This window comes from Bos indicus x Bos taurus, chromosome 13 (genome assembly GCF_003369695.1).
Source record: "Bos indicus x Bos taurus breed Angus x Brahman F1 hybrid chromosome 13, Bos_hybrid_MaternalHap_v2.0, whole genome shotgun sequence".
Classification (NCBI taxonomy): domain Eukaryota; kingdom Metazoa; phylum Chordata; class Mammalia; order Artiodactyla; family Bovidae; genus Bos; species Bos indicus x Bos taurus.
The window spans coordinates 39,471,391-39,495,743 of NC_040088.1; the positions used below are offsets into that span (position 1 = coordinate 39,471,391).

General features: G+C 49.1%; 1 protein-coding gene across 2 annotated transcripts; it reads left to right on the forward strand.

Annotated features, from left to right (window-relative positions):
* Positions 1-12,806: 12,806 nt before the first annotated feature.
* Positions 12,807-23,926, forward strand: AKR1E2 (aldo-keto reductase family 1 member E2). 2 transcript variants are annotated; one of them, XM_027559480.1, is made up of 10 exons: positions 12,807-13,000; positions 16,505-16,672; positions 17,363-17,479; positions 18,300-18,377; positions 20,050-20,172; positions 21,314-21,411; positions 21,790-21,862; positions 22,155-22,238; positions 23,224-23,306; positions 23,583-23,926. In XM_027559480.1, the coding sequence occupies exons 1-10, from the start codon at positions 12,959-12,961 to the stop codon at positions 23,623-23,625; spliced, it is 909 nt and encodes a 302-aa protein (XP_027415281.1). In that variant the 5' UTR covers positions 12,807-12,958; the 3' UTR covers positions 23,626-23,926. The 2 variants fall into 2 exon arrangements, 1 of the variants encoding a protein (XP_027415281.1); XR_003514099.1 differs by lacking the exon at positions 21,314-21,411 and having other exon boundaries at positions 22,155-23,306.
* The last annotated feature ends 427 nt before the right edge of the window (positions 23,927-24,353 follow it).

The window sequence follows — 24,353 nt, forward strand, 5'->3', positions numbered from 1 at the left end:
ATAAAACCCAAAGCATCGAGTTCCAAACTATTAACCATGACTGCCAGGAGTTGCTTAATCTCTGGCGGGTTCGTGAGGCTCGATCTGTAAGGTTTTTTGCAGCTCCTTGGGTAATAACGGACTGGTTGGCATAGAAACAGCAGGATTTGTCTAGAAAAAGGCACAGACCGCCCTTCTCTGTGGTGATCTAATCTCCTTCTGTTTTTGTAATACTATGGCTGCCAAGGAATCGGGTTGATTTTGTATAGTTATTAGGCCTTGAGCTATTTCCTGGAGGCTGTCTGATAGGTCCTTAGAGAGTGTCTGGTAGTTTTGGATGGAGGTGGTTAAGCCAGCGGTTCCTTTTTAAATTCCAGCCGCTATTCCTAGCCCTACTAAGAGGGCAGTGAAATGAACGGCTCGTTTTATTCACTTGTGGATGAGAGGAATAGGCAAAGGCTGATCATTGGGGGCTATTAAAAGGTTTGGATTGGAATATACCAGGGTGCAGGTCCCGGTCCAGTTAGTAGGTAGACAGGTGTGTAGAAGTCCCACACAGGAAAAATAGGCCAGGTGTCATAATACAACAGCTGAAGTTGATGGCAAAGAGGAGTTGGGGGGTGGGGTTTTGATCATTCGTTCAAGGATGCTCAGAGACCCTGCTAAGGCGGCCCCAGCAGTGGGAGAAGTGGAGGAATATGCTGAGGGAAACCACCCTGTAAAGGTTAAAGAGTGTCCTGTAGGACCAGAAACATTATATATAGCCTTTCCAGTGGCAAACAGTAAGGTGGAGGTATGGTTGCACATGGAGTTAGGGATTTGTGCCCATGGGTTGGTCATATGAACTGTTTATGGAATTTCTAGATATGCAAAAAGGAGCTGATTGTAACAGTGTTACTCTCTAGGCAATAGGGCCTCCGAATGAAGGTTTTTCATTGAAGGAGGAAAGTTCAGTGAGTAAAAATTCTAAGAGTGTGTCTGAATTTCGGATTTGGTCACTTGTGTGAAGCTATGTAAGATATGAGACGAATAAAGGCTCTCTACGGTGGTGTAGTGGTGTGGGGACATGTTACCTGTGGTCCAGTTGAGGATGGATGTGGGGAGGGCTGAATCTCACAGAGGAGTTATGCATAGACATATCTAGCAGTCTTTAGCCAGTTGTGTGTTAGAAGCATTGAGAAGTGTATGGGTTAAATTAAGGGTCTGGAATAGATAGTCGAGATTAGGATTTTCAAGGAGTTTCTGGGTCACAGGAAGAAGGGAGGATAAGAAGAAGATGTTAAACAACATTTGGGGAAGTGAGCATAAGATAGATTACTATGGAAAAGAATTGGATTTCAAAGGGGCAAAATTTATAAAAGGTTCCCTGTAGCCATAGGGTGGAGATGTAATCTTCAGCAAGTTTGAACGTGACTCCTTGAGGACTCGAGACCCACATATCTGCCAGAAGTTGTTCCAGGAATAATTGAAGCCGTGAAACCTACAGGCTCATCCATCGCCAGTTGAGTCCGGTGGAAGCTATGAGAACTTTAGAGTTGTAGGGCCTGTGTGAGAAACTTGATAAGTATTAGTCTGGCAAGCATTTTCATCACTGGGCTGCATAACCTTTTTTAACTGGGTGATGTGACCCAAGGGGTAATTTCTTTTAATTTTGTAGTGGTAGGGGTCAGCAGAATTACCGTGTAGGGACATTGCCATTTTGGGGTTAGATCTGAGTGGGACTCAGTTGTCATACAAACTTTTATTATCTCCTATTTGAAGGGATGGGTATGGAAGATTGGGGTGTGGTCAAGGGAGTAAGTCATCCATATGTTGCCAAAGGGCATCTCGTATCTGGGCAAGTAAAGGAAAAGGAAGGTGAGAAGACAGTTTGGGACTGTCCTGGGAAGGGGAAAGACCCAAAGGTATTATGGGCTTCCCATACATGGCCTTGAATGGACTGATACTTAAGGGTTTTTTTGGTAAGGCCCAGACCTTTAAGAGGGCTAAAGGGAGGAGTTTAGTCCAATCTTGATGAAGTTCGATTGTTAATTTGGTCTGAGTTTTTTTTAGGACTCGGTTGGCTCTCTCAACCTTATGGGAAGACCAGGGATGATAAGGAATGTGAAACTGAAAGGTTGTTGTTGAATTCACGCAAAGACACCGGGATTCTTGGCCCCCGGAGGAGAAGAATTCAATCCGGGGCCAGAGATGAGGCTTGATCACTAAGAGCTTTTGGGTAATAAAGTTTTTTTAAAGTATAAAGGAGATAGAGAAAGCTTCTGACATAGGCATCAGAAGAGGGCAGAAAGAGTGCCCCCCTGCTAGTCTTCAGCTGGATGTTATATAGTCACTAGCAGTCCGTTAATGAAAGAAAGAATGTCTTAAAACTCAGAATGGCACCAGGTCCCTCATCCATAAGATGTATTTTGGGATAATCTTGGCATCAAATGGTTTATCCTGGGCCATAAAATGATTAATTTGAATCTTGAAGAAGGGCAGACCACATAGTTTCATTTACATAGATTAGGGGAACAATATCTCAGTATAACATACTGGTTTGTCAAATAAGTTCTGAGCCAAGAGGGAACCGACTTGAAGACAGAGTTTGGGGTAAATGCATAGTACATTAGCATAGCTTAAGACAAACATTTCCATAAGAAAAAGGCTTTGGTTATCTTTAGGTTTGAGAATAGTTAACTTCAGGTGAAACCAGGTGTCATTATGGCAACATAGTATTTTAAGAGAAACTTCCTTTTAAATTTGTATAGAGAAGAAAAAAATATCCCTAGTTTGTTTCCTCCTGCCGCTTAAGAGAGATAAAAATGTCTGACACTTGCAGGCTATTTTCTCCGTTTGGAGACCCCTGGCCTTCCTGCCTGTTACTCTCTCAAAACCTCCAAGGAACTTGAAGGGCTCGTGCAATATTTTGGGTGATTTGAGATGTGAACTCGGGCCTGTTGTCAGACTGGAGGGAGGAAGGCATTCCAGACCTAGGGAGGATTTCAATAAGTATAAGCTGAGCCATAGTAGGGACTGGTTTGTTAGTAGTCAGGAAAGCTTCGATCCATCCAGAAAATGTATATACAAAGACTAGGAGAAATTTAACCTTTTTTATGGGTGGCATGTGGGTGAAATCTACCTGACAGTCTTGTGTGAAAGATGTCTGCAGTTTGGTGGGTGGGGAAAGGAGGGAGGCAAATGTTACAATTAGGATTTGTCTGCTGACAAATGGTACAAGTTTGGGTCAGATTATTTAAATAAGTCATATCGTCCTTAGTTCAATACAGTTCTGAAGGAAAACCTTAAGTAGTTTTGCAGAGGGGTGGAAAAGGGAATGCAAATATGAAAGTAATGTGTGGATGTTAGGCTCGTCAATATGGGGCATAGTAAAGACAGGACTAACAGAGGCAGCCTGCCGCTTTGTTTGGTGATCTGCTATATTGTTATAAAAGGAGATAGGATTATGTTACTGATGTCCCCAGCAATATATTACAGCAGCTTGTTTTGGGAGCTGAGACACATGGAGGAGTTCAGAAATAAAAGAAGCATTGAGAATAGGTGTGCCCTTCTGAGTCAGGAATCCCCTCTCCCTCCAGATTATAATGTTAGAATGTTATATGTTATAGATATATATGGAGTCAGTGTAAATGTTTATCTTTTGGTCTTTGGCTAGGGTCAAAGCTTGTGTAAGAGCTATCATTTCAGCCTGTTGTGAGGATGTGTGAGCTGGGAGTGTGGCTGACGTGATGCTGCGAGGAGGGATAACTTTTTCAGGCTGTCCCTGGACTATAGTGTATCCAGCCCCAAATGGGGCTTGTTTCTGAGCACTATCATCTATGAACCAGGAAGGGACTGTGGGGTCAGTAAGGGGCTGATCGGTTATATGTTCAAATGAATTAAGTGTCATATCTAAAGCCTGAACACAGTCATGAGATAGGTGTTCTGGATCTGGTGTAGGGAGTAAGCTAGCTAGCAGGATTAAGAGGTTTATAAGGCATAAAAGAAAGGGATGGGTCAAAGAGGTGTCTGTGGAGGATCTGTAGTTAAGCAGGGAGCAGAGAAAGGAAAGCCCGATGAGAGTAAATCTTAGATGGAGTGAGGTGAACATACATTTAGAGGAGCATTTCAGGTTAGTTTTTGGGCTTCAGGGATTAAGAGGGTGGTTGCAGCTAAGGCCTGGAGACAAGGTGGCCATCTGAGCATGACGAGATCGAGTTGTTTAGGTAAGTAAGCTAGAGGCCCTCATTTGTGCGCAGTATCCTCACGCATGTCCTTGTCGAGGATATACAAAAAGGAAAAAAGGCTTGGTGTAATCAGGTAAGTAAAGAGAAGGGATCTGTAGTAAATGTTTGATAAGAGTCTGTATGGGAGTGTGGAGAGAGGTGGGGGCCAAGAAGGGTTCATCTACTTTTCTTGGAGTAGCTTGCTAGAGAGGTTTTGCATGGAGGGCAAAATTCGGGACCCATATTCGGAAGAAGTTTAATAGACCTAATAGAGAAAGAAGTTCCCTTTTGGTTTGGGGCCTGGGGATCTGGGTCAAGGCTTGAAGTCTCTGAGCTGGAATTATTTTGATTTGGGCGTGAGAAGCAATCCCATGTAATTGACAGTGGTGGAAGCAGTTTGTGCTTTGGAGAGTGAGACTCTAGCCCCAGTTGCCTATGGCATTTAATACCTTTGCAGTGTGGACTAGGCAGATATGGTGAGAAGAACTATATAACAATAAATCATCTACATACTGGAGTAGGGTAGTAGAGCCTAAGTCTAAAGTTTGTAGGTCTCTTTGGAGGGCTTGACCAAAAAAATGAGGGCTATCTCTAAACCCTTGTGGTAAAACGGTCCAAGTTAATTGTTGACATTGATTTGTGTCTGGATCCGTCCAGGTGAAGGCAAATAGGGGCTGTGAGGAGTGCTGTAGGGGTATAGTAAAGAAAGTATCTTTTGGTCCAGTACCGTGAAGTAGAGTGTCAGGGGGAATATGTGAGAGAAGGGGTAGGGATTAGTGACCACGGGGTACATGGGTATTATGGCCTGATTGATCTTGCAAAGATCTTAAACTAGATGCCAGGAGTGGGCCCCATTTTGGCTGCCAGTATAGGAGAATTATGAGGAGAACGATAGCCTGCAAAAGGCTGGCTTTGAGCAGTCGGGAGATTATTGGTTTAAGTCTTTGTCGGGATTCTGTGGTCAGGGTATATTGAGTTTGGGTTATTACCTGAGGGATTTTTTTTTTTTTTTTTTTGCCTGTTTTTTTTACTGGAGGCTCAGGTGGCACATGACAGTTCATAAAATGGCTTCAGAGGTAGGGGGAGCAGGGAAACAAAAAATAAACTGGGGTGGGAAAGAAAAACAACCAGGAGGAGGGAAGAGCTGGCTGGTTCCTTCTCAGCGTGATTTAGGGGAGGGAGTTGATGCCTCTGAACAATAAGGATGGATCCCTTCCTTCAACCCTTGGTAAGGGAGAAAGGAAAAAAAAAAAAAGCAAAAGGCTGTTGCTTTGGCCCTCCTGGGTCTCAAGGAATGGGGGGAAAAGCCGGTGTTTTGATGTCACAAATTATGGGAAAGAGGGGAGGGAGGTGTTGGGTAGAACACAAGTCAGTTGGAAAAACTGGCAGATACCAGACGGTGGCTCTGGGTGTCCTTTGAGTTGGAATCACTCCAGTATGGTGGTTGGGGGGTCCCCACTGTTGATGGGGGCTGAGGTCTCTGGGGCTGTGGACTGCCTGGGTCCCGGGGGCTGCTGCCGTCTCCGCTGGAAGTAGGGGCGGTTTCGTGGACGCTGGGGCTCAGGTCGGGAGCCCCAGAGGGATTTTTAAGAAAAACCTGCACAGGGGAATGGTGTTGGGCTACCAATGAGGATTCAGTGACCCAGACCTGAGAATCTATCGGGGGAAGGTCAGGGGGCAGATTTTGGGAGTGAGGGCTGGCCAAAGGTTCGGGTGCCATTTCGATGCAAAGAATTGGTACGGGATCTAAGGATGGGAGGTTTATAGAAGTTTGCAGCTTAGCCAGAAGATCACATCCCATCAATGCCATTAGGCATCGAGAAACTACTTTATAAGAATGTGTTAGTGTTGTTTTGTCAAAGGAACAAAGGAGAGGAGGGGTTATTTTGGGATAAAAAGGGATGCCTGAGACCCCCTTTGATGGCCACTTGTGAAGGTTGGAGAGGGCCCTTAAAGGAGGATAAAAGTGAAGTCCCAGTGTCTGTTAGGAATGAGACTTTGTGTCCAGCCACCGTGCCAATTACCCAAAGCTCCGAGTCCATCTGTATGTGGTGGACTTGGGGTTTGGAGCTTGTGCTCCATCACTGGAATAACTGGGGCACAATTGGATCATCTCTTGCCTCATCCGAGGAACCATGGTCTGGGGTGCCAGGGCCCCCTTCAGTCTGGTTCCTGGCTCATTGTTGTTGGGCCTGGGGTGGACCCCCAGATTTGGTGGGAAATGTCTGAGGACGATCTATTTTCCAGTGGCCCCATTGTTTGCAGGTGGGACAGGGTTTGGTGGGTGGCTGGGGGTTTAGGTGGGACTTAGCCCAGTGTCCCATTTGGTTACATCTAAAGTAGGGCCTGGAGGGTTAGGTCCCATCCGGGTGGGACGAGGTGGATGGGCCAAAGGGGTTGAATTTTTTTCTTGGATAGCTGCAGTGAATAAAGCATATTTGGCCTTTCGTTCCTTTTCTTTTTCTTTTTTTGCTTCTTTCTCCCTATTGTTGAAAACTTTAAAGGCTGTTTCTAGGATATCTTGCTGAGGGGTTTTGGGGCCTTTCTCCAACTGGCGTCATTTTCAGCGAATATCGGGCTGACTGGCTTATGGACTGGACGTGTAGGTACAGAAGTCCGTCAGGGGTGGAGATATCTAGTGTATTTTTGGACTGCCTCAGTAAGCCATGAAAGAAAAAGGACAGGATTTTCATCTTTTTCTGGATTCACTTTGCTAGTCTTATTGTAGTTAACATGAATGTGAGAGTTTTTTAGCATTCCTTGTAGTAAACAGGTGATCATATGATGCAGGTACCGGATGCTGGCATCGCCTTGATGTGTCCATCGTGGCTCAGTTAAAGGGACTGCATCATCAGCCACTGGATTAGTCCTGTCTTGATTATGGAGCTGATCAGCATGAGTCCGGGCTGCCTGTCATATCCATTCCTTTTCATCAGGGGTTAATGTGGCATTTAGAATGTAATAAAGATCATTCCAGGTCAAGTGATAGGCTTGTGTAAGGCAGAGGAATTCTTCTCTATACCTAGTAGGATTTTCTCAATAAGATCCCAATTTTTCTTCAGTTTGGCTCATATTAGAAATTGAGAAAGGCACATGAACCCGTGTAGGGCCCTCCGGTCCTGCTACCTCTCTGAGGGGAAGCATGTGTTTGCTTCAGGTCCTGGCTGATGGGGGGTGGGGTGGCAATCTCTTTTGGGGTTTTGGAGTCATCGCTTCCTGTTTTGGAGGAGGAAGGGCTAGAGGATGGGGTCTCGTCTCTGGAAGTTTTCTCTCTGGGCGGTAGGGAGGAGGCTCATCTGCCAGGTCAAAATCAGGGGCTGGGAGTTTAGGGGGCCTTTGTGGGGCTTTAGATTTGGATTCTTTTGTAATGGAGGGGGAGAGAGAGCAGAGGATTTGATAGGTAGAATAGTCCTTGCAAAGAGAAGGATGACTTCTAAGGTCCCAGAAGACTTGAATATAGGGGACCTCCGACCATTTGCCATTCCGTTTGAGGAAGTTTGTGAGAGCTGATAAAATATTGAAATCGAAAGTCCCAAACTCAGGCCAGTGGTTTTGGTCATCCAGTTTGTATTGAGGCCAAATTTGAGTGCAAAGTGACTCGAGTTTATGAACCTTGAGATCGGTCAAGAATAGAGGTTTGAGGTTTCATTTTATGCAGGCCAAGGGAGAGTCCCATGAGACAGATTGGCTTGACCCCATAGCAAATGGCTAGTGACTGTCCAGTGGAGAGAAAAGGGTCATCACCTAATCTTTTAACTAGGCAAAGAGAGAGAGAGAGGCTCCAAAGGAGGGGAGGGGCGTCCTCCACGTGTACCTCCCCAGAGGACCTTTTGGCCGGAGGGTTCTCCAGGAACCCAGAAAGGAGGATAGTCTATGGCACCCTAGAGTACCATCCGAGCTTACCTGGGCTGTTGGGTCAGGTGAGAATTCGTGGTGGATGGAGGTAGGTTGAATGGCAAAAGGCCTCTGTCCTAGAGTTGGTTGGTCTCGTGGAAAAGAAAGTGTAGAGAAAAGAGAGAGAGAGACCAATATTCCTTGTGTTACGTGAAAAACCAATAAAGCCCTTACACAGGACTTGTACCACTCAAGAAGGCACAGGATGTCCTCTCTAGGAGGTCTTGAAAGTCTGGGTGGGAAAGTGAGCTCGGCAGGCTTCCACACTCCAAAGAGCTGGCTGTGGAGAACAAGAAGAAATCTCAACCTCCCGGGTTTCAGCAACAAAAAATGTAGGGTAAGGGAGTTAGAGAAGGTGAAGTTCAGAAAAAGAACAAGACCGGCACTTTACAGGAACAGATAACCTTTAATGTGGCGAGAAGGGGCAGCAGTCAGATTAGTGAGCTGCTGCGTTAACCCAAGAAAAAAGTATATACAGGCATGTATGTGGAAATGTACTGTCTTAAGGGGGCCTGTTCTCCTCCAAGGTTGTTAGGAGTAGTTATCTCTTAAATGGCTGGGGCAAGGAATTCTGGAGGTTGGCCAGAGGATGGGAACAGCTTGGAGTTAGGGGTAATCAACCTTAATGTCCATTTTTTTTTTTCTTTGGGTGAGAGTTCTTTGTTTTACATAGACTGGTGAGGAGGACCTGGAGGGGAGTTTTAACTCCAGGCTATTTTGAGCCAGGTAACTTTCTTTCACTGGTAATCCCATCTCTTTCAGAATTTTCCACAGTTTATCGTGATCCACACAGTCGAAGGCTTTGGCATTGTCAATAAAACATAAATAAATGTTTTTCTGAAACTCTTTTGCTTTTTCAATGATCCAACAGATGTTGGCAATTTGATCTGTGGTTCCTCTGCCTTTTCTAAAACCAGCTTGAACATCTCTCCAGATGTTCCCGGTTCACATATTGTTGAAGCCTGGCTTGGAGAATTTTGAGCATTACTTTACTAGCGTGTGAGATGAGTGCAGTTGTGCAGTAGTTTGAACATTCTTTGGCATTGCCTTTCTTAGGGATTGGAATGAAAACACCTTTTCCAGTCCTGTGGCCACTGCTGAGTTTTCCAAATTTGCTGGCATATTGAGTGCAGCACTTTCACAGCATCGTCTTTTAGGATTTGAAATAGCCCAACTGGAATTCTATCACCTCCACTAGCTTTGTTTGTAGTGATACTTCCTAAGGCCCACTTGACTTCACATTCCAGGATGTCTGATTCTAGATGAGTGATCATACCATCATGATTATCTGGGTCGTGAGGTCTTTTTTGTATAGTTCTTCTGTGTATTCTTGCCACCTCTTCTTAATATCTTCACGTGCTTCTGAAGCCTGGCTTGAAGGATTTTGAGTATTACTTTGCTAGCAGGTGAAATGAGCATAATTGTATGCTACTTTGTACATTCTTTGGCGTTGCCTTCCCTTGGGATTGGAATGAAAACTGACCTTTTCCAATCTTGTGGCCATTGCTGAGTTTTCCAAATTTACTGACATATTGAGTGCAGCACTTTAACAGCATCATCTCTTAGGATTTTAAATAGCTCAGCTGGAGGGTAATACTTATGGTTAAATATTGATAATTTAAAAATTAACTCAAAATTAATTATGAATTGTTAGAAGAATGAAAATCATGACACAAAACTCAGTCTTTTAGGCCCAGGGTGTGTCACTTGCCAAGTCTTATGAGCCCCCGCTCAGTATCACTTTCTTTTCTCGTGAAATTGGAATAATACAGTGTGTACTTCACAAGGTGTATGGGGGTAGTAAGAGGAATACAAGATACAGCATGTAATGGACTTAACTAGTAATAGGAAACAGTGTAGTATATATTAAAGTATTTATTTTCAAAACCTTTATGCAATAGTGATAAGACTATACTAGATATGTACCAATTTTACAGAAAATTAAGTCAAATGGTCAAGAGATACCCAAATTCAGTTTTCTATCCGTAATCTCAAGGGAGTATGTAATAGAGACATGGCGATTATGTTGTGAAAATGATGAAACCAAGTTAGAAAACTTCTCAGCTTCCTCAAATGTCTTAAAATTTGGAACTTGATTCCTACACTTCAGTTCAGTTCAGTTGCTCAGTCGTGTCCTACTCTTTGAGGCCCCATGGACTGCAGCACGCCAGGCTTCCCTGTTCATCACCAACTTCAGAGCTTGCTCAAACTCGGGTTGTGTTCATTTCAGAGTTCACCGCATACAGCTTTTAGAAATGACCACTAGAGGGCAGGAGACTCAAACGAAGTTTACATACAGCTCAAGAATCAAGTACTCTTGCCTAGAAAATCCCATGGACGGAGGAGCCTGGTAGGCTGCAGTCCATGGGGTCGCTGATTTGGACACGACTGAGCGACTTCACTTTCACTTTTCACTTTCATGCATTGGAGAAGGAAATGGCAACCCACTCCAGTGTTCTTGCCTGGAGAATCCCAAGGACGGGGGAGCCTGGTGGGCTGCCGTCTATGGGGTCGTGCAGAGTCGGACACGACTGAAGCGACTCACCAGCAGCAGCAAGAATGAAGTTCTCCATTTTAGGAGTATTTTCAACTAAATAGGTAACAGTTTTTTATCATGCAGTTGTTTTACCTCAATTATATTTCCTAAATAAACCCATCTGTGCAGAGTCAGAAAATATTTCCCAAGCTCAGCACATATAATGAAGCACATTATAATCTACTTGATTTGCAATTTGTGGATTTTCTCTGCATCTACAGAATAAACAATAATTCCTTCTGAAATGCTATTAAAAAATTAACCGTCCGTTTTTGACCTTTTGAAATAAATATGAAAAATCCTTTTTCTCACGTTGTTTCAAAGTATAAACTATTTTTGAAAATTTAAAACATGTTATTGTAAAAGTAATCTCACAACAGCCAGTTTTTAATATCATCATCTATCTCATTGCTCCATTGCACAGGTAACACTGCCAAGTTTCTTATTTATACTGCAAAAATGGTCTCTGCACACCGCGCATATAGATTGGATAGGGAGGAGACCGGAAGTCACGTGCACACCATGTGGGGATGCCCAGAGTAAAGGGCCGCACGCAGGGGCTTAGGGGTTCTCATTCCCAAAGCACACCCAAAGGGAGGGTTTGGCCTTGACCTCAGGGTATTGAACCCTCCCTTCTCTGGACTCCGCCCACCTCTCTGGCTCTAATTGTCTCACTTCCCAGATTGTCCCAGCAGGGGATGGGCTCAACTGCATGAGCCCCACTCAGTGTGGGCACGGCCCAGGCTCCTGGACCCCTGTTCCGTGGATGGATGCAGCAGGATGAGCTCCAGGTCAAAGGGCCTCCCTCCCACGTGCGGACTCAGCGAGGGGTGGTGAGGCAGCCTAATCTCCTAGCTTGTCCAGTGCACATGCACACATTTAGCAACGCGCGAAAGAGACCCCGCTTGGGCGAACCCCTGTCCAATGTACCAACGGCTCCCTTCCCGGCGGTTACCGCACGGCACCAACGGCCGCCATACTGCGACCCCACAACCCCAGGGACCCACGGACTACCCCACACCAATCAGCCTGGCTGAAGACCATGGGACGTGAAGTCACAGAATAACCTCCATACATCCTGCTGTCCTGGTCCCACTCTACCCTTCTCCCCGCCACCAGCGGCCAGCTCCCTGCACCGGTAGGTCAGGAGGCCTGGAGGTGGTGTAGACATGGGCCTGGGCAGGGGAAAGTCAGGCCACCCCTTCCCCTCTCCATCTCTTCTTCAGCCTCTCCCATCTTTTCTGGCAGGACTTGGGACCCGCACCAGGTCCAGCCTGGCCTTGGCCGCTCCCCTGGCTGGTGTAAGGGGCTGGAGGGAGCCCTGAGAGCAGGCAGCTCCACAATGAGGCCCGAGTGTTAGGAGTTAATTACTGTTATTAGGGAGCTCTCCCTGCCACTTAGATCACCCCAATTTCTTGATGAGCCAGGCATGGGTGCTCAGGGTCACTCAGCTCTAAGTGACCAAGTCCAGCCAAACTAAGAGCCATCACGACGAAGCTTGCCTGTGACTGACCCCAGAGGCCACGCCCAAGAGGTGTCCCCGAAGCCCAACCTTGGAGAGGAGTCCGTCTTGGGTGCTGGAGCACGAGGAGGGGCACCGCAGGCCGGGACTCCCGCAATGGCTCCGCCCACTCCCACCTGCAGACTGGAGGCTCTGCAGGGAGGGTCTCACCCCCGGTCCCGGGAGATGCGGCCCCGTACCCACCGCGTCCTGGGTCCCCGGGTCCCCAGGTTGCGCTCTGCTCCCACGGACTCCGGGAGTTAGAAAACATTCCCAGGACTCGGAGCACCGGGTCAACAACGGGGAGCTAAGGCCACCAACTCTTGTATGGTACCGCAGACCCTCAGGGTCCCGCCCAAGCACAGTAACTTGTAGTCCCTCTGGCACCCTGAAGCCGTACCCGCCCCGCCCCCCCCCCACCCCCCCAACGCCAAGGTAGGGGTCTCGGGGGCCTAGCCTCCTCCCAGGGCTCAGAGGGAGGGACACCAAGCCTCTCCCCGCTGCTCTAGGGGTGACCCGGCCCAGCCGCCCCTGCGAACCTCGGGATCCCCGCCGAGATCCAGATGCTGAGAGCAGGGGAGGCGTTGCTAGGAGACCGAGGGCAGGGCCAGGTCCCTCCTGGGCTGTCTCGCCCCGCGCCGGCGCGCGTCCGTTCCCCGAAGCCCCACCCTTGGCCCCGACAGCTGAGCGTGTTCACGGCCTAGCGTGCTTTGGCTTCTTCCGCCGCCTCCGCGCCGTCAGCCAACCCGGGTTGGCCTCTGTTGCTGCCGGCAGCCAGTCCGGCGTCCACTCGGGTAGCGGCCCTACGGAGCCGTGCGGGCAGGCGGGGACGCATTCCGAGCCATGGAGGCGATACCTCCTGTCCTGGGCCTGGGCACCTGGAAGGTGAGGCGGCCTCTTGGTCGAGGAGGGGCGGCGCCTTCCTTCGACACGCCCCTGCGTGGAGAACCACCTACCTGGGGAAACCGGCAACAGCCTCCGCAGGTCCAGCTGGTCGCTGGCACCTGCCGGGGGCTCGCCTCTAGCTTTTGGAAGTGCAGTGTTTAGTTTAGTCATTAGGTTTTCTAGAATTGGGGGTTGTCCTTCCCAATCACTACTTATTTCAGTTCAGTTCAGTCGCTCAGTCGTGTCCAACTCTTTGCGACCCCATGAACTGGCACGCCAGGCCTCCCTGTCCATCACCAACTCCGGAAGTCCACCCAAACCCATGTCCATCGAGTCAGTGATGCCATCCAACCATCTCATCTTCTATCGTCCCCTTCTCCTCCTGCCCTCAATCTTTCTTAGCATCAGGGTCTTTTCAAATGAGTCGATTTTTCGCATCAGGTGGCCAAAATATTGGAGTTTCAGCTTCAACATCAGTCCTTCCAATGAAGGACTGATCTCCTTTAGGATGGACTGGTTGGATCTCCTTGCAGTCCAAGGGACTCTCAAGAGTCTTCTCCAACACCACAGTTCAGAAGCATCAATTCTTTGGCGCTCAGCTTTCTTCACAGTCCAACTCTTACATCCATACATGACCACTGGAAAAATCACAGCCTTGACTAGAAGGACCTTTGTTGGCAAAGTATTGTCTCTGCTTTTTAATAAGCAGAGACTATTTATTTATTTGTTTGTTTATTTATGTCTGCGCTGGGTCTTCCTCACTGCCTGGGCTTTCTCTAGTTGCTCTAGCTGGACTTCTCATTGAGGTGGCTTCTCTTGTTGGGGAGCCAGAGCTCTAGGGTGTGTGGCCTTCAGCAGCTGCAGCTCCCTGGGCTCTAGCGCACAGGCTCCCTAGTTGTGGCACACAGGCTTAGTTGCCCCGAGGCATGTGGGATCTTTCCCGATTTGGGGTCAAGCCCGTGTCTCCTGCAATGGCAGGAGGCTTTTTTGCCACTGAGCCACCAAAGAAGCGCCCCCCGCCCCAGCCCCGCTGCATTATAATTGTTCAGGGGGAAAAAAAAAAAGTCTGAGAAAGCCCAGAAGAAAAGATTGTCAGGCTTGGATAAGAGCAGGAAACTGTCACCTGACGGATCAGAGCAGCAGCCATCAGGAAGATGGGGAAGTGTCTGTACCAAAGAGACAGGAGAATGCTGTCATTGCCAACTTGGTTTTAAAAAGAAACTTTCAAACTTTTTCTTCCCAGTGTAAAAACCTGATAGTGGAAGTTCAGTTAAGTAGCTCAGTCCTGTCCAACTCTTTGCAACCCCATAGACTGCAGCCCTCCAGGCTTCCCTGTCCATCAACTCCCAGAGTTTGCTCAAACATGTCCACTGAGTTGGTGATGCCATCAAACCATCTCATCCTCTGTCATCTCCTTCTCCTGCCTTCAAACTTTAGTGGAAGTACTTTGGACCTTCCTCTACTTTGTCTTTTTCTAATCCCTGTCAGTGGTTTAGACAGCCTTTTATAATTAGACAGACTAATTATAAAGCCTTTCAAATTTGCTTTCTTTTTAAAACAGTCTTTAATAAAAAGATATTTAAGAATTCACATAGGAAGTTATTGGTTGGTGGTGCTAGTGGTAAAGAATCTGCCTACCAATGCAGGAGACATGAGACAGAGGTTCTATCCTTGGGTCAGGAAGATCACCTGGAATAGGAAATGGCAACCCACTCCAGTATTCTTGCTTGGAGTATCCCATGGACAGAGGAGACTGGCAGGTTACGGTTCATGGAGTCGCAAAAGAGTCAGACATCAATGAGCACACACAGGAATTAGAATGATCACCCTTACTCATCAAAATATTATTTAAATTATTTCTTCTATCCATTTACCAACTGGTAGAGGTCAGGGATGTATTAATAGTTTAATTTATTGTGGTCGAGTAAAATAAGTTGAAAGTGTTTCCTCTTTTCCTCTTGTCAGAAGAACTTTGTTTTTAATTGGTATGAATTCTAACTGGAAAATTTTGTAAAACTCTGTGTATTGTGTTTAATTGCTTTATTTAAAAAAAATAGTTATAGACCAATTGAGCTTTATTTTTTCTTAAGTTTTTCTAGGAATTTTTCCATTTCGTTTCACTTTTCCAAATCATTGGCTTCTAGTCATTGATAATGGAGAAGGCAATGGCACCCCAATCCAGTACTCTTGCCTGGAAAATCCCATGGACAACGGAGCCTGGTGGGCTGCAGTCCATGAGGTCGCTAAGAGTCGGACACAACTGAGAGACTTCACTTTCACTTTTCACTTTCATGCATTGGAGAGGGAAATGGCAACCCACTCCAGTGTTCTTGCCTGGAGAATCCCAGGGACGGGGGAGCCTGGTGGGCTGCCATCTGTGGGGTCACACAGAATCAGACACGACTGAAGCGACTTAGCAGCAGCAGCAGTCACTGATAATAGTTTCTTAAATATGTATTTTTTATCTGTATATACTGCTTTTTTTTCATGTCATTTTAAAAAAACGTGGTCTCCCTAGTCTTGTCCAAAGTTTGTCTACTTTAGGGAATCCCCTTGAGGTCCAGTGGTTAGGTCTCCACACTCCCACTGCTGGGGGCCCTGGCTCAGTCCCTGGTTGGGGCACTGAGATCCAGTATGCTGCACTGTGTGGCCAAAAATTAAAAAAAGACAACAGCAAAAAAAAAAAAAAAAAGAAGTCTATTAAGATTTTTCAAAAAACCAACCACAGGCCTTGTTGGTCTTCTCTATCAATTTGTATTTGGTGTTCATTATTATATTCATTTTCTCTTCCTTCTGATTTCTTGGTGGTCCTCCCAACTCTGAAGTGGATGCTTGGTTCATTAGCTCTCATCCACTCTAAATGTGTTCTCATTCAATGAAGATCATTATGACAGGTGAATTTCACGGGGTAATGTGACGTTCAAGGGAGAAAGCGCCTTGTGAGCTGAGACCCCTTGGGGTTTAGTGGTTGTGTGAGCCTCTTCCCTCTTCCCCCACCCCCTTGCCTGCTCGAGCAGCCCCCTTTACAGAGAATGTTTCTTTTCTGAACTTGCACATTGCTGATGCCATCCATTGCATTCCTTTGGCTTCTGGCAATGCTCTGCGTGGTGGGTTGTCTTTGTGTGCACCTGTCTGCTTTTACACTTGGGCTGATGGCCTTTGTGGGTAGTGGGTGAGTCTGTACCTCCTTGCATCACACCTGTCATCATTATTCATCCTAAATTTATTTACGCACCTTCATTCCAGTAGCACAGCCTCTAGCTCAGTCATTTGCAGGCACCAAACATGCCTAAAGCATTTTCCCCAAATAAGTAAAGGAATTTGAAATTAGATTATCTATAAAGTCTTTCTGATGCTGATGTTCCTAATTTTAGGATGGATGAATATGAGTACCAACTCAGTAACTTCACTTTTTATGGCTTGTTGACTCTGTGTTCTAGAGTGAACAGGGGTTGTTGGGGTCGGGCTCTCCTGAGTGCAAGTGGCTGACTTTTTGTCTTGTAGGCGGCTCCAGGGGAGGTAACAGAGGCTGTAAAAGTGGCGATAGACGTGGGCTACCGGCACTTGGACTGCGCCTACGTGTACCACAATGAGAATGAGGTTGGAGTGGGAATCCAGTCCAAGATCAAGGAGGGCGCGGTGAGACGGGAGAACCTGTTTATTGTCAGCAAGGTAGGATTTCCCGTATATAGAGAGAGGGCCACTGACCACTCAGGGCCGGGCTACCAAGTGGTGGGAACTGCATGGGGAGGGTTTTCCAGTTTCCTTTGTAGGAGCTGATGACTCGATCTGTACTTGAACCCGTGAGACAGGACTTGTGCAGCTCCATGCACAGGCTGGGAGCATTGCAGGTCAGGGGGGTCAGGGACAGTGTGACATGAGCAAAGGCACGGGGCATGGGACACCACAGGTGCAGGGACCCCCCAAGAAGCTTGGCTGGCATTCCCAGATGAAAAACTGTTAGGCAGCAGAGAGCTGCCAGGTTGAGGAAGTGGACGGGCCGGACTGTGGAAGAAGTCAAGATGTCGTCTAAGAAGTTCACTCTTTTTCCCTTAGAAAGGAGCACGGTTGAAAGTTGTTACATAGGGAAATGTGTTGTATAGAAGCGAGGCTAGTGTGGTTTCGAGGAGATTGTAGATGCTGTGTTTGCACAGGAGATAGGAGACATTGACAGCCTGAACAAGGGCTGCCATGGAGGATCCCAGGGTGCCCGAAGGACGTGTCACTGCCCCACTGTATTTATTGCCAGGGGGTCCCGGACGCCGTGCATCTTGCAGATCCTGGGCCAGCAGTCAGGGATGCACTCACAGCTCCCACGGGCTCCGTGGCCATTGTGTCTGTGCTTCCTCCCTGCCCCTGCAGCTCTGGTGCACCTGCCATAAGAAGTCCCTGGTGAAAGCAGCCTGCACCCGGAGTCTGAAGACCTTGAAGCTGGACTACTTGGACCTCTACCTCATGCACTGGCCCATGGGCTTCAAGGTACAGGACGGCGAGGCCCCCGTAGGCCACACCTCCCTTCCTGGCTGCGCCCTGTCATCATTCAGTGAGCACACGGTTCCCTCGGGGCTCAGCTCTGGGGAGGCGTGGGCTGGAGGACCTCAGAGCCCCCAGGCTCTAGTGCCCTACAGGTTCTGCCTCTCAGCCTGCCCTTTCATTTCATACACAGGGCTCCCCTTTGACCTGCCTCGGGGGGCTATACCTGGCGGGGTGGAGGGGTTGCAGACCAATCCCCGAGGCTGCGCTGAGGTCTGGCTTTAGGTTTTTAAAAATTTTCTGCCATCCTTCTCTGGCACTTCCCAGGTGACACTAGTGGTAAAGAGTCCACCTCTCAGTTCAGGAGACGCAAGAGATGTCGGTTCCATCCCTGGGTCAGGAAAATCCCCTGGAGGAGGAGGTGGCAACCCACTTCAGTATTGTAGCCATCTTTCTCTGCCCTGCACCTCCCAGCACCCTGGTACTAGTTGATTCACTATCTCTCACCATGATGGGGATTCTAAGAAAAGAGGGAGGATCCTACCAGTGGACTTGGGAGATGGGGCCCTTAGGACATGAAAGACTCCATTTTTTTTGCCTGAAATTGCCAAACAGTTTTATGGCCGCTGGCAAGGATTCCAGGTCTTCCTTCCCTGTTGGGTGAGTGGTGGGCAGCGACGTTCAGAGTCCTGGAGAAGGTTAGCTGTGTGTTGGAGCGGAGCCAGGCTTCCTGCCCTCTGGTCCAGTGCTCTTCCCTCCCTCCCTCCCTGTCCTCTCCGGGGTCACCGTGAGCCCCCAGTGAGTGCCTTTCCTCTGGCTCTTGCAGTCCGGAGAGGCAGACTTGCCGGTGGACCACAACGGCATGATCATTCCCAGCGACACGGACTTCCTGAACACGTGGGAGGTAAGCCAGCCCCGCTGACCGTCTCCGGAGGGAACCGTGAGGCCTGCAGCTGCCCGTTCAGAGGCCCCTGGTTTGCAGCACGAACTGAGGACGAGCACCTGATTAAGGACCTCAGTGCGGGTCGGTCATCTTTCTGAAGCACTTACTTTAGGGATAGCTGCTGCTGCTGCTGCTGCTGCTGCTGCTGCTAAGTCGCTTCAGTCGTGTCCGACTCTGTGCGACCCCATAAATGGCAGCCCACCAGGCTCCCCCGTCCCTGGGATTCTCCAGGCAAGAACACTGGAGTGGGTTGCCATTTCCTTCTCCAATGCATAAAAGTGAAAAGTGAAAGTGAAGTTGCTCAGTCTAATTCAGACTAATTCAGAATGTTTTGAGTAAAAAAAAAAGATCACATGGTCTTTACAGAAAATATAGAAAGTGTAAAGCATACAGAAAGAAGGAAAATTTGAAAACCTGTGTCCTGGTGGTGACCACGCTGCCATCCTGTAGTTCCCTTTAGTGCTTTGTCAGCATTTTGGAACCATAACTTCAGCGGCAGGGGATGTCTCGGGGTGGGCAAGGAGAAGTGGAGGAAAGGGTAGCTTATTTCAAACCAGAGTCCAGATGAAAAGTGCTGAGGTGGAAGCAAGGCAGGAGCATGCCAGTCAGGGCGGTGGGTATGGGGCGCTGGGCAGTGGGTGGCCGGCCTGGGAGGAGGGCTCCTGCCTGCAGGGTGTCCAGTCAGGCTGGCGGGTGCCTGTGACCCCCACGCAGGCAGGAAGGGGTGGAGGCCAGAAGGGGAGGTTCACACTGGAACTTGCAGAGTTCAGGGAGACGAAGTGCAAGCTCTTCGTGTGGGGTGAGAGGTGCAGGCGTGGGGTGCGGGGTCATCCAGGCAGCGTGGGGAGGGGGCACAGATGGGGAGGCATGCGGGGCCAGGTCAGCCTCTCCTCCCCTTTCATCAAACAACCAAATCAGTGAAACTGAGCTCGCCTGGCCCGTCTGTCCACTGCGTGGTCTGGTCTCAAGGATCCAGGTCAAACCCTGGGCTGTTTGTGTGGCCCAAGTGAGGGTCTGGGCAGCTGTTGCCGCTTCAGGGAGTCACAGGGACACCGGGACCCTGGTCACCAGCCATGGCCGCTCAGACTCACAGGTGCCTGCGCCTGGCACCAGGCCTTGTTCCTGGTCAGTGAACAGCGGAGCTGTTCTGCCCTTGTCCCTGAAGACGTTAACTGGCACTGGGGCAGGAGCTGAGCACAGGTCATGGTGCTGAAGCAGCTTGTGATCCAGGTGACGAGGGGTGAGCAGGTGAGGCCGGTGTGGACACCCTTCGGACACCAGGTGACAGGGACTCGGTAATGGCAGCCCGACCTGCTGCGTTTGCTCGACACCAGCCCACAGCGAAAAGCTCTGTATGCATCTGCTCACACGGCCCTTAAACAGTCCCATGACCTGGATGGGGTGGTCCCCAGTGTGCGGGTGAGGAAACTGAGGCTCGGTGAGGTCCCGTGGTGTGCCCACGGCCCCCAGCTCCTAGTGGTGCAACAGGGAGCAGACCTGGAGCACAGAAGCGCTGGAGAAGCCTTGAGGGAAATACTGTCGAACAGCGGGCAGGGCCGTTATTTGGACCCTGTGCGGGGTACCCATGGGGCCGGCCCAGCCCGGATGCCCCATGGTTCTTTCTCCCCGCTAGGCCATGGAGAACCTGGTGGCCGCAGGCCTAGTGAGAGCCATCGGGGTGTCAAACTTCAACCACGAGCAGCTTGAGAGACTTCTGAATAAACCCAACTTGAGGTTCAAGCCGGTGACCAACCAGGTGAGCGTGGGGCCAGCTCAGAGGCTATGGATCAGCTTTTGAGCCATTACCTCCAGGAGGCTGCAGGGGCCACGGAAGAAAGGGTGGATCGAGAGGTGTAGGTGTCTTCCCCAGGGCTGTCAGCATCGAGAACTGGGAGCAGTCAGGCAGGCGGTGGGTGAGGGGGCAGAAGATCCCCGGAAGTCTGGTCTGGTGAGGTGGTGCCCCCAGAGCGAGGGCCTGAGCTGAGCTTGGCTCCCGTGTGCAGCTGTGGGTGCATCACCAGGTGCGTTCAAAAATGGAGTGGTCCCAGTGGCCCCCGCCCTTCACCAGTGGTGATGCTCCAAGGTGAGTGGGCTTCACGGGAAAGCACTGGGACCCCCCTGCTCTCCAGCCTGGCACGTTGCAGCCTGAAAAGCATGGACGAATGGACGACCTTCAGTCCAGGTCACAGACTGCCGAGAGGTTAATGCAGAGAAATGACTAGTACCGGCAGGAGTGTTAAGTTCTCTAGACGGGCTGGCACTGCAAGTAGAAAGGACATTCTTGCAGTACTTTATTTTAAACTTTCTGTTAAAGTGTTAAGTCCATACAAAGAAGAGCTCACATAAGAACAGAGCTTGAGACCACCTTGTAAGCTGAGCCTGGCTCTGACCAGCATGCGGACCAGTAAACCAACGTGACCAGCCCCACTGCCCGCCAGAAGCCCCTGGGTGCTCCTTTCAGTCCCCCCTCCCTCAGGAAGGGCAGCCGCTCTTCTGATTTCCAGCAGCACTGAGGAGTGTTAGCACTTGGTGCCGACACCATGCTGCCTCCCGCACATGGTGTCTGTGTCCTGCTCCTTCACTCAGCCTTGTGCCTCGTGGGCTCCACACCCACCTGTGACCATGGGTTGCCGTTCTTCTCTATGTGCATAGAGCAGATGCGAGGCTGAGGTTTTTACCTAAAGTGATGAGGACGGCCTCGCAGAGCAGGGGAAGTTTAAGTGCTCCTGATGTAGGTCTTCCCAGCGGCCTGGTGTCTTGGGGACCACAGTCCAGGCTTTTCCACTTCCCAGTGGAGACACTAGAAGTGGGTCCTAGCTTAGCAGTGACAGGGTCCAGGAAGGAATGTAGGCCCCTTTTCCGGTGGACTGTTTTCCTGGTGAGCTGTCATCTTGTAGATCGAGTGCCACCCATATCTCACTCAGAAGAACCTGATCAGTTTCTGCCAATCGAAAAATGTGTCCGTGACAGCTTACCTGCCCTTTGGTGGCTCCAGGTAGGGATGCTCCAGGGGCCCTGAGTCGAGCCCCAAGCAGGGAATGACTGTACCCAAGCTAAGAGGTCAGAGGGGCCAAAGCATGGAGACCCACTGCCCCGTGGCCTCCAATACTGCCGCCTGGTTCTTGAGAAAAAACACCAAGTGTACGTGAAAAGCTGTGTGTCTAGTTGCCTCCCCTAAAACATTAGCAGTGGTTTGTCTGAGTGGGAGGATTTGAGTGGCAGCTTCTCTGCATCATTTAAGTTTCCTATGATGAACAAGTATCATGACAAAAATACGTCTAGATTTTGTGTTTGGAGGAAGTGTGAGGTTTTCCTAAAGAAGGAAGCATGTTCATTTGCCCTCGTGGCCTCTGCCCTGTACTCTTCTCTCCAGTGGGGGGATGCATCTGATGGAAGACCCTATGATCCAGACGATTGCTCAGAAGCACAGGAAGTCCGCAGCCCAGGTAGGCGGGGGTCGCCACGTCCTGGCTCCACTGTCTCATCGTTCGGGGATGGGGCATGACAGTGATTTCTCCTTAAGATGCATGCAGGTCCTCTGAGCTTCTCCCGCTAGAACTGCTCAGAGAATCCCAGTTGGGTTTCTGAATGACTCAGAATGAAAGCACTTGCAGTACATGCTCCCGCCGCGGGCTTCTGGACTTTCACTGCACGATAAAGCATGACCGTCAGGGAAAGTGCTGAGCTCTGACCCCGGTAATGCCTTGTGTCTGATGTTGGACATTTCTTTCCCTGCAGATTTTGATCCGATTTCAGATCCAGAGAAACGTAAGAGTGATTCCCAAATCTGTCAACCCAAAGCGGATTCTCGAGAACTTCCAGGAAAGTGCTTCCTCCTTTTGAATCACATGGCATCGGAGGCTTTGGGGTCACCTCTTAGCTTGGGGAAGGGGTGTGATGATGTCGAGAGCCAGCAGCCACACCCCCTGTGGCTTTAACACTGCAGGGGTGTCAGGGTGAGGCCTCTGGAGTAGAGACAGACCCTTCCTAGCCCGGAGCTGTCGGAACTGGACTGGATGGAACAGGGGGTGGGGGTGGGCAGGCAAGGCTGCAGCTAGAGTTCTCTCGAGGCTGACCCTCACCCCAGTGCCAGCCACTGCACCCAGGCTGCCCCAGTCCTGATGTGTCGGGGCTCCAGCTGTCTCTCCAGGCAGAACTTTGGTTGCCACTGAGTCTCTGATTTCTGCTTTGGTTGCCACTAAGTCTCTGATTTCTACCCTGCAGGTAGAGGCTAGGCCAGGTTCTGTCCCTCCCCCGGCCCCAGCTCCTCAGCTGTGGGCTCAGGGTTGGCTGTCCCTGAGTGGACGGGCTCTTAATGCAGGCAAGGGTCATAGTCCGCATGTGTGTTAGGGATAGGAAGAGGGGAGAGCTGCTTAGAATACTGCTTTCGAAGGACTAAAAAGAAAAACTACACAGTGAGCATCAGTGCCTCCAGGGACCAGGGTTCTCCCTCACCAAGTGGGTGTGTGGAAGAAATGGTTTTGGTCTGTGTTTCTTGGGGGGTTTTGTTGGTTTTGTTGTTGTGATGGTGTTTTATTTTGTTTTGTTTCATCTTGTGTTGTTTTGGTTTGCACGTTGGGAAAATTTCTATTCTGGAACATCCCTTACCCTGTGGGCCACACGCAGGGCATACCTATCTTCCCAGGGATTCCTAAGCAGCAGAGGCTGAGCCCGCCTGGTTTTGGTCCAGTGTCACAGGAAGTCTGATCCCCACCTGTGGATCCCCACTTGTGTTTTGCAGCTGAGGTGGTTCAGCCAAAGATCTACCAGACTAAGTTCCCAGTGACTGTTTCCTTCTGGTTTCCAGGTGTTTGATTTTGAATTATCAGAAGAGGATATGACTGACCTCCTCGGCCTGGACAGGAATCTCCGTTTGTCCACGTTCCCCATGTAAATACGACTCCTTTACCCTCCTTCCCAAGGAAGGGGAGCAAGGTCCAGATTGCGTGACTGCTCCCTGCAGAGGGCTTTACCACCTTTGGGGTTAAGTTAACCTTTTCATAATTCTCTCCTGTCTAAGGACAGGCCACTTTGGAGGTAAATTATAAGACTGAGTCCGTACACTCAGGAGTTTAAACAATATGTTAAGTGTATTTTTTCAACATTTCTCTTAAAAATATTAACCGTTCTCTGCTTCTATCTTTGATCTGTTTTTCTCTTTTTCAGAACTGAAAATCATAAGGACTATCCCTTCAGAGCAGAGTTCTGAGGACCCTGCTCAGCCCAGATGAATCCTCGCCGACGCAGGGCAGCCCTGGACAGGGCAGGGGACACAGCTTGATTTGAGTGGGCTCCCTGAGAAGTCCCAAGAACTGAATATGGTCTGTGCCTGAAGGTGGAGGCTTCATGAGAGCAGCGATCACTCTCCACCGAGACCCATTCAGGTTTTAGAATCCAAGGAGCCCACAGTGCGCTAGGTTCTCACAAGTGCACGGGGCAGCCTGTACCCTCAAACAAGGATATTTGATGACTCGTGAATAATTTGCCTTCACATTAAAAAAAAAAAAAATCATGCTATGGCAATGTTGGAATGTCTACAGTATAAGGAACCTCCACCCCCATCACTCAGCTTCAGCCATTGTCAGTCCCTGGCCCTTCTTGCTTTGTCTCTGATCCTCTGTTCCCTGCCAATCCCCCCAGACAGTTTTAAAGCAAAATCCTTACACAACACACAACAAAAGGGTGTGCTCAGCTGCCTGCCACTGTCCCATCCCTCACTGATGCTAATGTGCTGCCATAGGGGACAGGTTTCCCATAGCCTGGGAAAAATGATTTCTAAACGGTCTAAAAGACAAAGTAATAAAACCATAATGCAGTTCTTATAAATAAGGAAATGATGAATTCCCAGTTTAAAAGGATGATATTGGAGGAGCACAGTAACAGTCGATTACTTACCACGTTGTGCTGTGTGGTTGTGTCCGGCTCTTCGTGACCCTA